The sequence below is a fragment of the Trachemys scripta genome, chromosome 7, assembly GCF_013100865.1.
Source record: "Trachemys scripta elegans isolate TJP31775 chromosome 7, CAS_Tse_1.0, whole genome shotgun sequence".
NCBI lineage: Eukaryota > Metazoa > Chordata > Testudines > Emydidae > Trachemys > Trachemys scripta.
The window spans coordinates 24,738,475-24,754,659 of NC_048304.1; the positions used below are offsets into that span (position 1 = coordinate 24,738,475).

Genomic DNA, 16,185 nt, shown 5'->3' on the forward strand with positions numbered 1-16,185 from the left:
AGACATTAAGTTAATAGAATATGGTCAGATAAGAGAAGTTTATACATTAAGGGAGGCATAAACTTGAATATCTTATGCTTTTCTAATAGATTTCTAATTTTTTAAAAATTGAACTTTATTTAACTTAAAAGAAACTACACAACAACGTGTAATTTTATATTACCTATTGTGACGAAGTGGGAACATTCTTAATGTTTTCTCTGAGTGCTGTGTGGGTGCCTCACTTTCTCCTATGCATTTCTCGAGTGTTTGGGGGTGTGTGTGATTGTTGCAGAGCCCTAGGGGGCCAGTGTGATGCTGTCTGCACAAAAAATGGCCAACACTCTGTCTCCCCGCAACTGATGGCCTGGGCCCCTCCTCTGCAAAGGTGCCAACTGAAGGTGTTGGAGAACAAAGAGATCGGGGGGCCTCCTGGCCTGGGAAAGAGACAAAGGCGAGAGGAGGGGCTGGAGAGTTTTCAGTTTGGAGCTGGCTGGGAAAATGGAGGGGAGCCCAGACGGGGCTCTGGCCTCCCTGGAGACCTCCCAAGATGGTCCTGACTGAGGGGGTCCTGTTGTCTGTACCTGCAAGACCTGTCTTGGACTGTATTCCTGTCGTCTAAATAAACCTTCTGTTTTACTGGCTGGCTGAGAGTCATGGTGAATCGCAGGCAGCCGGGGGTGCAGGCATTGTCTCCCCCAAACTCCGTGAAACCTATATTATTATAGCCTCTTAAAAAAGGAGAGATCAAGAAGCATAGTACTCAGCAGCTGAGATCTGATCTCTGTAGGGGAAAAAAGTTTCAGAGAAGACACATGCTAAGATTCTGCATACAAACTTTCCATTTTACATTGCCTTTCAAAGCAATGAGAGGTCAGTTCCTTGATAATTTATAGTCTTGAGGCAAAATCCGGGACGCCCATTGAAGTCAATGAGAGTTTTGGTAATGACATCAGTGAGTCCAGGATTTCATCCTTGGACCAGAATAATGAGGAACAAGGGATTATGGGTCTGAATTCACTGTTTTTCCTTCATAAATTCTATACTACGGTATAAGCAAATGTGAAATATCAGCTTTTGTGGAATCTCTTTTATAGGAATGCCAAAGGCGAATGAATTACCTTTTAGATGTTTATATATTTGATCCTGAAGATCTGGCACTGAATGCAACAGTCTTACTGTGGCCTCAGAAGATTAATCCCATCTTTGATGAACATGATGATGTAAAGATAATTTCTTTGTACATTATATATTCTAATTTGTTAGGCCTTGTACTGTATTTGAACAATTTATTTTCACTGCTGCTAACTGTTGTCCAGTCCAAATGTGTATAATAACATTCATTATAAGGCACTCAAATACCATGGTACCAGGTTTATGTATTTATAAGAAGCCAGTGCACTAATGGAGACTATAATAATTAGATATTTAGCAAGTACCAGCAGGCTACAAATATAGAAAATTAGAACTGTCATTTGAGCTTAAAGTCTTTGGCAAGTCTGGTATCTATCTTCTACTGTGGTCAATACCTGATAATTCAGAGGAAGATAAAAATTCACTACTATGCACTTAGCCAATTGTCTAATACTTTATACTGGAGAAAATTCCTTCCAGACCCCAAAAAGTATGAGAAATGAATATCATCCTTTTAATTTGCACACTTATCATCATGATGTGTGAGGGATTTATCCAGGCCTTTTAAAAATTCAACCATGGTTACATGCTATATGAAGAAATTATTGCATTATTTTCTTTCTAAATGTACTGGATATTAATTTTTTCATGTGACTTTGTTCTCTAGATAAATAAGAATTAGGAATTCCAATTATTCGATGAAAGTTTACTAATGAGGAATATGCAACTGTTGATGTTTTTCTGTGATCCAGATCCATAATAGATTACTTTCTTAACCTTCCACCACTTCTTCGAGCAATAGTCCACATGGTTCATATTGTAGTTCTTTCTTACTGCCCATGGTTGCAAGTTGGAGTTCATAGTATCCCCATGCTTTCCCATGACTCTTAGATACTTTAAGGTTATACTTACTTAGCTTAGAGTTTGTGTAGTTTTTAAAAAAGTTTTATTTAAGCCTGGTGGGTGAAAAAAATCCAAAGCACTTTTCTTTCTTTGAGTCTTGCTTTGGTACTGAGGAATATGTCCGAAGGCAGAGAGCACATCTTTGGGCTTTAAAATGTGCCAAGACTCTTATGCTCCAGTGATGTGAGTACAAAATGTTTATTTTGTTTAGAGGAGTCTCATATCCCTACCATGTGTGCCATCTGTATTTGTTTTACTGAACTCACAGACAGGGCTTGTGATGCTTGTTTTAAAATTATTTTTTACAGAAAGGTCAATATGAAGTGTGTCTGACTCTGAGGTACCACCTAAGAAGCAGTTTCTTATAGCAATGGCACTCAATAAAATCAGCTTTGAAACAGGAAGAAACTCCACTCTGGGAGCTAAGGGATCTGCTAGCTCTATGAGACCTCATGTTGCTATCAAGCCTTCTTATCCATTCTCCTCAGCTCAGTCAGTGACTCCTGCTGTCCAAGGCAGAAGGAGCAAAGATCTTCAGATAGGGCTCAGCACTTGTTGCCATTTCCAGTACTGCCCAAGAAGGCTAAAACCCATCATGCTTACTTATCTAAACTGGCTCCTTTGAAACCACATTGGTACCATGCTTGCTTCCTCTGCCCCATTGTCATTGGTATCATATCTTGACAATATTTCTGCTGAGACTCCAGTATTTGTACCATTGTACATAGCCCTGTCATTGTCAGTACAGTCTCCTTCATCTACTAAGGCTGGTTTTACATTTCCTGCAGACCTTACTATCACTCCAGAACTGGAGTCCCCCTTGGTGGCTGTCTCCTTTTTCTGCAATAGCCAGGAGTCTCTTGGTATTGGAGCCCAAGGTACTGAAGATGAGAATCTCTCTGCATCCAACCTCTACGGCACCAGTGCCTATCTCTCATGCTGTTGGGCGGAGACTTTTCCTATTTCTACAACTCCGGAATTGCCTCCCCCCTTTAGAGTAATTCTGTTCATCTGCATAATCATTTTTGCATGGAAGCAGGAGCACTTCTCATACGAGATCTCTGCCTTCACCTATGTTGATTTCCAAGAATAGTTTTGGAAGGAGTCCATCTCGTCACAGATCCCATGTTTGAGAAAGGTCTCATGTTCTTGGTTTCCAGCTTTTGCAGCACCATATTTCATTTCTATATGGGCTCAGACTTTGCCTATTGGTTTTCAGTTTAGTCCCTGAATTGAAAAATGAACTATTTGCTCAGTTCTAGTTGCAGACTGCATTCAAATTTCCATTTTTTTAAATAAACTACCTCTTCCCTCTTAAATTAGCGCGTATTCTACGAGGGCCCAGTTGACATCTCTGGCTTGTTTCAGAGAAGTGCTTATTGCTGAAATTTGTAGAGAAGCTACTTGTGGTTAGGATCATACGTTTACCAATTACTAGTCCATTGTCACAACTTCTCGGTCAGATGCCTAATTTGCTCTGCAGGACTCTTCTACAGTTGCTATTTAGATAAAACTCCTATCACCTACCTCTTTGAGTAACTGCTAGTCACTTACCCACAGTGGGATCTGTGTGAACAAAAGCTTCTCAAAGTACTTCAGTTATTGCAAGGGATGTAATCTGTCTGTACTATTTATTTTCTCTCTATCCATGCTGATAACACTTATTTACAAGACACTGATGCCACATGTTTGATCACTCAAATGTCTACTGCAAGATTCTTCTCTTTTAACACATTTAAATTATCTATTTTATAGCTGATTGAACAATCTAAACGTAAAGGTGAAAGTGAACTACTGGCCAAACGCGAGAAGCTTATTTTGGAACTAGAAAAGCAGACTCGCCGTATGGAAGAGTTTACAGAATTCTCAGAACTGGATCGTATGCAACAGGTCTGATAAACATAGTATAAAGGGGGTTCAAAGAGTCACATATGCTTAATACAAGAAATAGGATTGTGATTTTAAAAAAGGATGTAGCAAACACAAAGTTAAATGTTAAAGTTCTATTGCTGTACTGTTATGCTGATGAAACTCATTAGACACCCACTTTTGCGCTAACTACCATAGTGACACTAATATTCTGATTGGAGGGGAAATTTACCATAAGGACTTTGTTTAAATCAGTTAATAGGTAGTCACAGAGTGGAGTAATAGTAAAGATATGGAAGCAAATGCATTTGAGGCTGTGCAAACACTCTTGGTGAAATCCTGACCCTACTGAAGTTTTGCCATTGACTTGGGGGAGATAGCTCAGTGGTTTGAGCATTGGCCTGCTAAACCCAGGGTTGTGAGTTCAATCCTTGAGGGGGCCACTTAGAGATCTGGGGCAAAATCAGTACTTGGTCCTGCTAGTGAAGGCAGGGGGCTGGACTCGATGACCTTTCAAGGTCCCTTCCAGTTCTAGGAGATGGGATATCTCCATTAATTTTTTTTTTTTTTTTTTTTTTTCACGGGGGCCATGATTTCAGTAGCTGGTTTTAGTATGTTTAGTTTTGGGAAATTAACCCACTAAATTAGATTCGTTGGGGTTTTCAGGCAGTAATTTCATTAGGAATTGGCCAGTTACATAAATCTTAAAAGTCCACTGTGTACGAACAGTAGACTGAATGCTGGATCTGAAACTTCATGATGTTCCAGTCCCCTTCCCTAATCACTAAACACTTCCTGCCATATTTTGAATTTAAAAAATTGCTTAAATGGGAAGATTCCCTGACTCTGTCACTGAGTAATTGAGTACATTTAAATTTTTTTTTCTCAAAACATGAAACTGTTGTTTAAACTTGGGAATCGCAGTTGCCAAGACTACATATTAACTACATAAAAGTTAATAATATGTGTTCTTTTTGGTACAATGTACTTTTGAAACTCAAACAATTTGAGAACACTTTTTGACAATGCTCCAGTTTGAGAAGAGTAAAATTATGCTTATTTTGTTTTTCTGAGCATTAATCTAGTGTCCTCATTGCGGAAAAACTCAGTCCATGTGCTTGGGGACCATGTTATTGTCTTTGTTAAAGAGCATGAGGCTAATATCCTGTAACTCTCACAAATTACTTATAATTTTGAAAAGCCAATGATTTATTGTCTTTTTTAATATCATGTAATTATGTCTATTCCTTGTATAACATGAATAATTTTCAAAAGATATATAATCATTTGATTTCAGTATGTGACTGACATGAGAGCATTGCAGAAACGCATACAGGAAGCTGAGGAAACAGTAGCTTTTATTAATAAAGAAGAGATTCTCTTCAAGTGGGAGCTGACTGAGTATCCTGTTCTCGAGAGTTTAAAAGTTAATATCGAGCCCTATCAGAAACTTTTTGTTCTTATACTGAAATGGCAACGAACAGAAAAACGGTAATTATATACTTGATAGTCTTAAAGCTAAATAAGGAAAAGGCTAAAAGATTCAGGCTGCTTTTGTTTGTCCATGCAAGATATGTGAGCTATTTTGACGCTTAACTCCTACATGTGAATATTTTCATCTCCGTGTTTATATCTATCCAGGTATAGATCTAGATCAGTGGTTCTCAACCTTTCCAGACTACTGTACCCCATTCAGAAGTCTGATTTATCTTGTGTACCCTAAGTTTCACCTCACTTAAAAACTACTTGCTTACAAAATCAGACATAAAAATACAAAAGTGTCACAGCACACTATTACTGAAAAATTGCTTGCTTTCTCATTTTTATCATATAATTATAAAATAAATTGATTGGAATATAAATATTGTACTTACATTTACTCCTGAGGGAATTCTGTGCCAAAAAATTAAAAATTATGCGCACAATATTTTAAAATTCTACAAAATTCTGCAAATTTTATTTGTCAAATAAATGTGGAGGCTCCAACATGGCATTGGGGAACACAGGTCACTGGCGACACAGCTGTGGGAGATCACTGTGCAGCTCCCTCTCGCCCCCGGGACACGGACTCAGCGGTGAGACTGCACCCAACCCTGACATAGTTCAAGGACCAGGCCTGCCCCAGAAACACCCCAAAGCTCTGCCTGTCTATGCAGGTGCACCAGGAGTGGGCAGGCAGGCTCAGCAAGATAGGATTCGTGTGTGGAGGGGCTTAGTGTGGGGGTGATCCAGGTATGGGTTAAGAAGGTTCTGTGTGGGGCAATCTGGGTGTGGGCGGCTGAATGGGGGATCTGGGTGCGGGGGGATCTGGATGCACAGGGGTTTGTTAGGGGGTTCTGGGTGCAACGGTAATGGGACTCTGCAGGGGATCCAGGTGAAGATGGTTGGGGCTCAGTGGGGGTAGGGAGGGTCTGGGTGTGGAGAGCTCAGTGAGAAGTCTAGATGCTGGGGGAGTGGGGCTCAGTGGGGGTGGGGATCCAGGATTTTGGTGCGGATGGCTTATTGGGGTGGTCCAGGTGCAGAAGAAGTAGGGTTCATCGTGGGGAGGTTGTTTCTGGTTGCGGGGAATGAGACTCAGTGGGAGGGTCTGGGTATGAGGGGATCTGGATACACCGGGGTTGGGTGGATAGGGGAGCAGCTCCCTGTACAGTGATTCCTCCCTCTGTAGCTGAGGAGTGATGGGTGCAGGAAGCGCGCTGGGTGTGTGTATGTGTGGGGAGTTTGCAGCACTTCCTACAGCCGGAGGAGAAATCTAGGGATGGGTTTGACCCAGCCCCAGATGCCCTGCAGGGGAAGAGGAAGGCTAGGGTGGGGATTTTGGTGTGGATGGCTCCAAGTGCAGGAGGAGTGGGGCTCATTGGGGGGGTTCTAGTTGCGGGGGATGAGGCTCAGTGGGACCAACTGTGTCTTCCCCAGTCCCACCACACCCCACCCCACAGTGATTTACCTCTCTGCTGGCTGCTTTGGGCACCCGAAACATACTTCTCTGGGGCATTATCTATATTTATATAATAAAATACAATTTTGAGGCTGTCTTCACTCCCAAAATGGAATGTAGAGCTGCTCAAATTATTATGTTACCTCAGATGGGTAAATGCTGCTGTATAAGCTATAATAGTGATAGATCTAAAGTGTGTGAAAATGGGTATACGCTTCCGAACTGGAGGTATAATTTCCAGCTCTAGAAGACACATTCACTCTGGCTCTGATTGAGCTATTGCACTAAAAGTAGAATGTAGCCGCAATGGTGTGAGCAGCGGAGGGTGGGGGGAGGGAGTAGCCACCCCAAGTGCATACCCATCTAAGATGGTAGTCACCTTCTAGTGACTATACCATGTGGAAGCCCTGATGCTACTAAACAGGTGTGAGTGCTTTCTTGGTTACTATTAGTATTTTGTAGGGAATGACAGAATTAAAAACATTAGCTGCACATCCATTAAAATGTTTCTTTTAACTTTTTAAACTTCTGTTTATGATACAAATAGTATATTTAAAATTTAAAAATGTGTTTTAGATATGTACATGATATATTTGTCATTCTGATTCTTGTATAAGATGCATTATAATTTTCTTTTTTCTCCCAGATGGATGGATGGTGCTTTCCTGGACCTGAATGGGGAAAGCATGGAGACTGAGGTAGATGAGTTTTTTCGAGAGATATACAAGATGTTGAAGGTTTTTCAACAAAAGCAGAAGAAAGCAGAACTGGAAAAGAAGACACTGCATCGCAGAGCCATAGTAGAAGAGAAGCTGGAAGAAGAAAAGAAGGACAATCCAACGATTACAATGTGTTCATCAGTAATGGAGCAGATCAAAGACTTTAAGGTTAAAAAAAATTGATAATAATACTTAGCATTTATGGGCAAATCCTAAGACCATTACTCATCCAAGTAGATTTAAAAAATTATTAAGATGATGTTAAAAATAAATAGTGAACAGAGTTTGAGCATAGAAGTTTCTGGTTATCAGGGAATAACATACAGATTATCGAGGGTGCAAAGTTTGGTTTAAGATAAGGTGGCATGAGGAATACATAATCTGCAATATCCCCGATTGGGAGTAAAAGGTTGATGGGTCAAAGTACAGACATTGAGATATGAGGGTATGAAGTTCATAAAGTGGCTATGTTCGGGTGTGGAGTATAATGAGTGGATATGAGGATGGATTGACCCTCATTTGGTGAGATTTAATGTTTAGGGAGTTTATGGTTCCAGTTCATATGATCCAACAGAGAAGGTCACTTGGTCCCTTTCTCGTAGTGGGAGAATGATGTCACTGTGGCTCACGCCTCCTGGTACTGTCGGTGGCCGGTGATGTGCTCGATTGTAGATACTACAATATCTGAAAGGATTTTTTTCAAGTCCTGCTATGCAGTGTTCATGGGAGTGTTGCCTCTGTCATGCTTTCCAAGTGATAAGTTATGCATTTAGAGTGAATTCCTGGACCAATTGAAATCAATGGCAAAACTTCAACTGATTTTAGTAGGGCCAGGATTTCACCCCTAAAGTTTTTGCAAATTTTCAGGTATATGAATAACCAAAGAGTCTATTAATAATATGTTTTAATTTACACATTATATAAATAACAAAAAGATTACTTCCTGCCATGGAAAAAGCAACAGTAAAAGAAACAGATTTTGAGGCATATATAAGAACTGTAATAGGGAATTCTGAAAATTAGACATAAAGGCAGCTAAAGGCTTTGTAAGCATCACTATGTGCGCCTTTTGCATTTAAAAATAAACTGGAATTAAAAAAGTACACAGATATAAAATCTTATTTTTTCTCAGATTACTAGTAGAACAATTGTATATGAAAGTATATCTCAATACAAAATGTAGTTGAAAATTAGTTAATTTTTTATGCATCTGCCAAGACCTAAGTTCGTGGTTCTGTATTTCTTCAGAAAAAATTAATGAATAACATTTGGTAACAACTGAAGCAGTGCATTGAAAGAAGCCATCTGTACTGTTCAGGGATTACCATAATTGAAGTCACTCATGTCATCAGTTGTTGCAGGAGAAAATCTGAACTTGGGTCTTGGCAGGTAAAAAGCCTTCTGGTAACGCATGTACAATAGCAAAATTATTACCTATAATTCTTCATCAGTGCAGATCCACTGACGAAAGTGCTATAATAGACAGGTTTTAGATTGATATGGAAACATTGTTTGAAAAGATTGTTAGATATCAGGAACAGTGGCCCATCATCCAGAGAGTCAGTGGAATTATGTTTTGAAAATAATAGTAGATATGTATATTATGGACAGTCTTTTAATATTCAACTTCTCTGGATGTATTAGCTGAAATGCAGAGTTTAGCTGCAAAGGGAAAAGAGGGTGAGCTAATATAAGTGGATCGTAATTTACATTATCTGCACAATTTGTATTTACATAGATGAAATTCTGTTTTGCAAATATTTTTCTCAACTAGGAGAATATCCCCACGGTGACTATCCTTTGTAACCCAGGCATAAGGACTCGCCACTGGCAACAGATGTCAGATATAATAGGATATGATTTAACTCCAGACTCTGGAACTACCCTAAGAAAAGTTTTAAAGCAGAACCTAGCCCCTTACCTGGAGCAATTTGAAACCATAAGTGTAGGCGCAAGTAAGGTGAGCACAAGAGTAAATCTCTTAAGAAACAAATGAAAAGTGAAGAATGTTTGTGTGTTGGTTTCTGGGGCTTATTATAATGACTTTTTTTCCTTTTATTGTTGTACATAACTTTCTGCATCTGTTGAGAGCTAATCTCTAACAACATGACCTTTTGGATGGAGTGTTGGCTATAACTTTGAATTTGTTTGCATTTATAACTTTTGTGTTGTAGCATCAGTGTTACCTAACTGTATTATTTTGTTATGCTTCAACAAATGAAATGTTAGGAAAAATAATAAAAGAAAACAGTGTTATGCTGGTAGTACTAGTGACAATTCTCCTAAAATTTATCTAGGTATGTGAGATTATATATTGAATGTGTCAATCAAAGAAAATTAGTGCAGTGACTATAAAATATCTCCTTTCTATATTATAGGAGTTTTCTTTAGAGAAAGCTATGCACGCTATGATGGAAATATGGGAGTCTGTTTCCTTCCATACAAGCATTTATCGTGAGACTGGAGTTAGTATTCTGTCAGCAGTGGATGAGATTCAGACTGTTCTAGATGATCAGATTGTAAAAACTCAAACAATGAGAGGATCGCCTTTCATTAAACCTTTTGAAAAAGAAATCAAGGTATGAGAGGCAATATGTTTATTTGCTTTTTAAAATGGCCACTTATATTCAAGTGATAACTATACAGTTGCCCTAATGTTTTATTATTGTGTCATTATCGTTGGATTTAATTTTTCAAAATTTGATATCATGGGTGTTTCTAAATAAAATGTTTTACAAGTTGTTTTAATTTTTTTTTTAATGTTGAGATTCCCCCTTGCTCTCCCACTCATGGTTTCTCTCTTCCTCCTGGGCCAACAGCAGCAGAGAGAATGTCCTGAATATCCGAATCACTTTAAGCTGGGAAACTAACATTTTATATAAACTCTCTGACCCCTCTTGCTGATGATTATAATGATGTTTTCATTATCTTTAATGAAAGTATTCGGTGATCTACATAAGATAAGAACATAAGAAAGGCTGTACCGGGTCAGACCAAAGGTCCATCTAGCCCAGTATCCTCTCTACCGACAGTAGCCAATGCCAGGTGCCCCAGAGGGAGTGAACCTAACAGGCAATGATCAAGTGATCTCTCTCCTGCCATCCATCTCCATCCTCTGACAGACAGAGGCTAGGGACACCATTCCTTACCCGTCCTGGCTAATAGCCATTAATGGACTTAACCACCATGAATTTATCCAGTTCTCTTTTAAACTCTGTTATAGTCCTAGCCTTCACAACCTTCTCAGGTAAGGAGTTCCACATGTTGACTGTGCGCTCCGTGAAGAAGAACTTCCTTTTATTTGTTTTAAACCTGCTGCCTATTAATTTCATTTGATGACCCCTAGTTCTTGTATTATGGGAATAAGTAAATAAATTTTCCTTATCCACTTTCTCCACATCACTCATGATTTTATATACCTCTATCATATCCCCCCTTAATCTCCTCTTTTTCCAAGCTGAAGAGTCCTAGCCTCTTTAATCTCTCCTCATATGGGACCCGTTCCAAACCCTTAATCATTTTAGTTGCCCTTTTCTGAACCTTTTCTAGTGCCAGTATATCTTTTTTGAGATGAGGAGACCACATCTGTACGCAGTATTCGAGATGAGGGCGTACCATCGATTTATATAAGGGCAATAATATATTCGCAGTCTTATTCTCTATCCCCTTTTTAATGATTCCTAACATCCTGTTTGCTTTTTTGACCGCCTCTGCACACTGCGTGGACATTTTCAGAGAACTATCCACGATGACTCCAAGATCTTTTTCCTGACTTGTTGTAGCTAAATTAGCCCCCATCATATTGTATGTATAGTTGGGGTTATTTTTTCCAATGTGCATTACTTTACATTTATCCACATTAAATTTCATTTGCCATTTTGTTGCCCAATCACTTAGTTTTGTGAGATCTTTTTGAAGTTCTTCACAGTCTGCTTTGGACTTAACTATCTTTAGCAGTTTAGTATCATCTGCAAACTTTGCCACCTCACTGTTTACCCCTTTCTCCAGATCATTTATGAATAAGTTGAATAGGATCGGTCCGAGGACTGATCCTTGGGGAACACCACTAGTTACCCCTCTTCATTCTGAGAATTTACCATTTATTCCTACCCTTTGTTCCCTCTCTTTTAACCAGTTCTCAATCCATGAAAGGACCTTCCCTTTTATCCCATGGCACCTTAATTTACGTAAGAGCCTTTGGTGAGGGACCTTGTCAAAGGCTTTCTGGAAATCTAAGTACACTATGTCCACTGGATCCCCTTTGTCCACATGTTTGTTGACCCCTTCAAAGAATTCTAATAGATTAGTAAGACACGATTTCCCTTTACAGAAATCATGTTGACTATCGCTCAACAGTTTATGTTTTTCTCTGTGTCGGACAATTTTATTCTTAACTATTGTTTCAACTAATTTGCCTGGTACAGACGTTAGACTTACCGGTCTGTAATTGCCAGGATCACCTCTAGAGCCCTTTTTAAATATTGGCGTTACATTTACTAACTTCCAGTCATTGGGTACAGAAGCCGATTTAAAGGACAGGTTACAAACCTTAGTTAACAGTTCCGCAACTTCACATTTGAGTTCTTTCAGAACTCTTGGGTGAATGCCATCTGGTCCCGGTGACTTGTTAATGTTAAGTTTATCAATTAATTCCAAAACCTCCTCTCGTGACACTTCAATCCGTGACAGTTCCTCAGATTTGTCACCTACAAAAGCCAGCTCAGGTTTGGGAATCTCCCTAACATCCTCAGCCATGAAGACTGAAGCAAAGAATCCATTTAGTTTCTCTGCAATGACTTTATCGTCTTTAAGCACTCCTTTTGTATCTCAATCATCAAGGGGCCCCACTGGTTGTTTAGCAGGCTTCCTGCGTCTGATGTACTTAAAAAACATTTTGTTATTACCTTTGGAGTTTTTGGCTAGCCGTTCTTCAAACTCCTCTGTGGCTTTTCTTATTACATTCTTGCACTTAATTTGGCAGCGTTTATGCTCCTTTCTATTTGCCTCACTAGGATTTGACTTCCACTTTTTAAAGGAAGTCTTTTTATCTCTCACTGCTTCTTTTACATGGTTGTTAAGCCACGGTGGCTCTCTTTTAGTTCTTTTACTGTGTTTCTTAATTTGGGGTATACATTGAAGTTGGGCCTCTATTATGGTGTCTTTAAAAAGCGCCCATGCAGCTTGAAGGGATTTCACTTTAGTCACTGTACCTTTTAACTTCTGTTTAACTAACCCCCTCATTTTTGCATAGTTCCCCCTTTTGAAATTAAATGCCACAGTGCTGGGCTGTTGAGATGGTCTTCCCACCACAGGGATGTTGAATGCTATTGTATTATGGTCACTATTTCCAAGCGGTCCTGCTATAGTTACCTCTTGGACCAGCTCCTGTGCTCCACTCAGGACTAAATCTAGAGTTGCCTCTCCCCTTGTGGGTTCCTGTACCAGCTGCTCCATGAAGCAGTCATTTAAAGTATCGAGAAATTTTATCTCTGCATTTCGTCCTGAAGTGAAATGTTCCCAGTCAATATGGGGATAATTGAAATCCCCCACTATTATTGAGTTCTTAATTTTGATAGCTTCTCTAATTTTCCTTAGCATTTCATCATCACTATCACCGTCCTGGTCAGGTGGTCGATAATAGATCCCTAATGTTATATTCTTATTAGAGCATGAAATTTCTATCCATAGAGATTCTATGGAACACGCGGATTTGCTTAAGATTTTTACTTCATTTGATTGTACATTTTCTTTCACATATAGTGCCACCCCCCCCCCCCCGCATGACCTGTTCTGTCCTTCCGATATATTTTGTACCCCGGAATGATTGTGTCCCATTGATTGCTCTCAGTCCACCAGGTTTCTGTGATGCCTATTATATCAATATCCTCCTTTATCACAAGGCACTCTAGTTCACCCATCTTATTATTTAGACTTCTAGCATTTGTGTACAAGCACTTTAAAAACTTGTCACTGTTTATTTGTCTGCCCTTTTCTGATGTGTCAAATTCTTTTTTATGTGAATGTTTATCATCTGATCTGGCCCCTACTTTATCCTCTTCCATCCTCTGCTCCTGACTATAACCTGGAGATTCTCTATCATTAGACTCTCCCCTAAGAGAAGTCTCTGTCCGAGCCACATGCTCCTCTGCAGCAGTCGGCTTTCCCCCATCTCCTAGTTTAAAAACTGCTTTACAACCTTTTTAATGTTTAGTGCCATGAGTCTGGTTCCCCTTTGGTTTAGGTGGAGCCCATCCTTCCTGTATAGGCTCCCCCCATTCCAGAAGTTTCCCCAATTCCTAATGAATGTAAACCCCTCCTCTCTACACCATCGTCTCATCCACGTATTGAGACTCTGAAGCTCTGCCTGCCTACCTGGCCCTGCGCGTGGAACTGGGACCATTTCTGAGAATGCCACCATAGAGGTCCTGGATTTCAGTCTCTTCCCTAGCAGCCTAAATTTGGCCTCCAGGACATCTCTCCTACCCTTCCCTATGTCATTGGTACCTACATATACCACGACCACCGGCTCCTCCCCAGCACTACACATAAGTCTGTCTAGATGCCTCGAGAGATCCGCAACCTTCGCACCGGCAGGCAAGTCACCATACGGTTCTCCCGGTCATCACAAACCCAGCTATCTACGTTTCTAATGATCGAATCTCCCAATACTAATACCTGCCTTTTCCTAGCAACTGGAGTTCCCTCCCCCGGAGAGGTAACCTCAGTGCAAGAGGCAACCCCAGCACCGTCTGGAAGGAGGGTTCCAACTATGAGAAGGTTTCCCTCTGCTCCCGTTGACTGCTCTGCTTCCATGGGCCTTTCATCCTCCTCAACAGCGCAGGGGCTGTCTGACCGGAGGTGGGACAATTCTACAGTGTCCTGGAAAGCCTCATCAACAGACCTCTCTGCCTCCCTTAGCTCCTCCAGTTCCGCCACCCTTGCCTCCAGAGTCCATACGTGGTCTCTGAGGGCCAGGAGCTCCTTGCACCGAATGCACACATACGCCACCTGTCCACGGGGCAGGTAATCATACATGCTGCATTCAGTGCAATAAACTGGATAGCCCCCACTCTGCTGCTGGGCTTCTGCCTGCATTTTCTCCTAGTTAATGAAGGGGTTGTTTAAAGCAAGAAGTTTTGAATGTAGTTTGGGCTATAGGTTTTAAGGGGAATAAAGGGTTTAAGATAGAACCGGCAAGGGACCCGCGCTCCCTTCCTGCTCCCTTGCAAAACTCCCTGTTAGCAGCCCCTGTTCGCAAAAGCTCCCTGGTTGCTTGTGCGCTGCTTTATAAAGCCCTGGCTTGGGTGAATGCCCCGCCCACTGATTAAGGCTCAGCCAATTACCAGAGGCTTCTAGCCTTCAGACCTTCCTTTGAAGCTCACAGCTTCCAACTGCCAGCCACAGCACAAGGTCCTTCAAACAACCAACCAACCAAACAGACTGACAAACACAAGCTCAGCACACAGCAAGTAACCCCCAAACACAAACAAACACACACTACAGACAGTCACTTACCCCAAGGGTCCTGTATTTGCTCCTCCTTCACCTGGAGAACTCCCTTGCGAAACTCCCTGTTAGCAGCCCCTGTTCGCAAAAGCTGCACTAGTCTTTATAAGCCAAATTATGGCCTCAGGGCATGCCTTTGCAGCTGGGCTGTACACTGGAAAATTCCTGATGGGCTGGCAGAGGAAGGAATTACTTTCCCCAGGCTGCTGAACAGGAGTGGAGCCACTCTTCAGCTGTTATTTTAACCCTCAGAGATAGAATAGTCTCAGTAGTTATTGCACCCTCCCCCCCCCCCCCCCCGCACAATCAGGGGAATATCTGGTGGACTCTGCGGTACCTGACACCACCCCTAAATCTCATTTTGTAGTTGTATGTAGGGAGCCCACACACCGATGGGCTCAGTGAAGCATAGGTGGTGTGTACTCTTTACACAGACCATTCAAATCATGCCCCCCTACTGTAATGTGGATCTGTCCTAGTTCTGCTATGAGCCAGACTCTCCTGGCTATGGAGAGGTGAGTAGGATTTGTCTCCAGTATCATAATGAATGTTATCTAAACATAAAATTATTAAAAGATGATAATAGTGAAGTGATCTGAAACTCCATTCAAAGGATTTATCAGCACTTTAGGAAACTAGTTTACTGGTAGGTTAGACTTTTCAAACAGCTTAGGTAATGCATGTATAAGGAAGAACGTTAATCTTCCTAGTGGTTTACTTTTCTGTTTATATTAAGTCTTCTTGGGGGACAGAAAATGTTGTCCTGTCCATAAGATTTGGTTTCTTTACTTTTGATTCTCTCTTTAACTTTATGTGGTATGACTATATCCTGGCAATAATTTTAATATGTTTGTTAAGGAATGGGAAGACCGTCTTATTCGAATTCAGGAGACTATTGATGAATGGTTGAAAGTGCAAGCTCAGTGGCTTTACTTGGAGCCCATCTTTTCTTCTGAGGACATCATGCAACAGATGCCAGAAGAGGGACGTCTCTTCCAGACCGTAGACAGATACTGGAGGGACATTATGAAGTATTGTGCCAAAGACCCTAAGGTAATATATTGACTCAGAAATAAACTGGCCCCAAAAGAATAGAATTTTATCCTCCTTCCATTTTTATCAATAATTTTGTAGTAA

The 16,185-nt window shown here is 40.7% G+C and overlaps 1 protein-coding gene across 1 annotated transcript in view; it reads left to right on the forward strand.

The window, feature by feature from the left end:
• Positions 1-16,185, forward strand: part of DNAH12 (dynein axonemal heavy chain 12) — a 177,999-nt gene that overhangs the window by 42,772 nt on the left and 119,042 nt on the right. Inside the window, exons 14-20 of the mRNA XM_034776707.1 lie at positions 1,077-1,202; positions 3,772-3,906; positions 5,183-5,376; positions 7,470-7,710; positions 9,317-9,502; positions 9,921-10,121; positions 15,907-16,101. Of these exons, the coding sequence (XP_034632598.1) occupies positions 1,077-1,202; positions 3,772-3,906; positions 5,183-5,376; positions 7,470-7,710; positions 9,317-9,502; positions 9,921-10,121; positions 15,907-16,101 (1,278 nt within the window). The remainder of the gene's footprint in view (positions 1-1,076; positions 1,203-3,771; positions 3,907-5,182; positions 5,377-7,469; positions 7,711-9,316; positions 9,503-9,920; positions 10,122-15,906; positions 16,102-16,185) is intronic.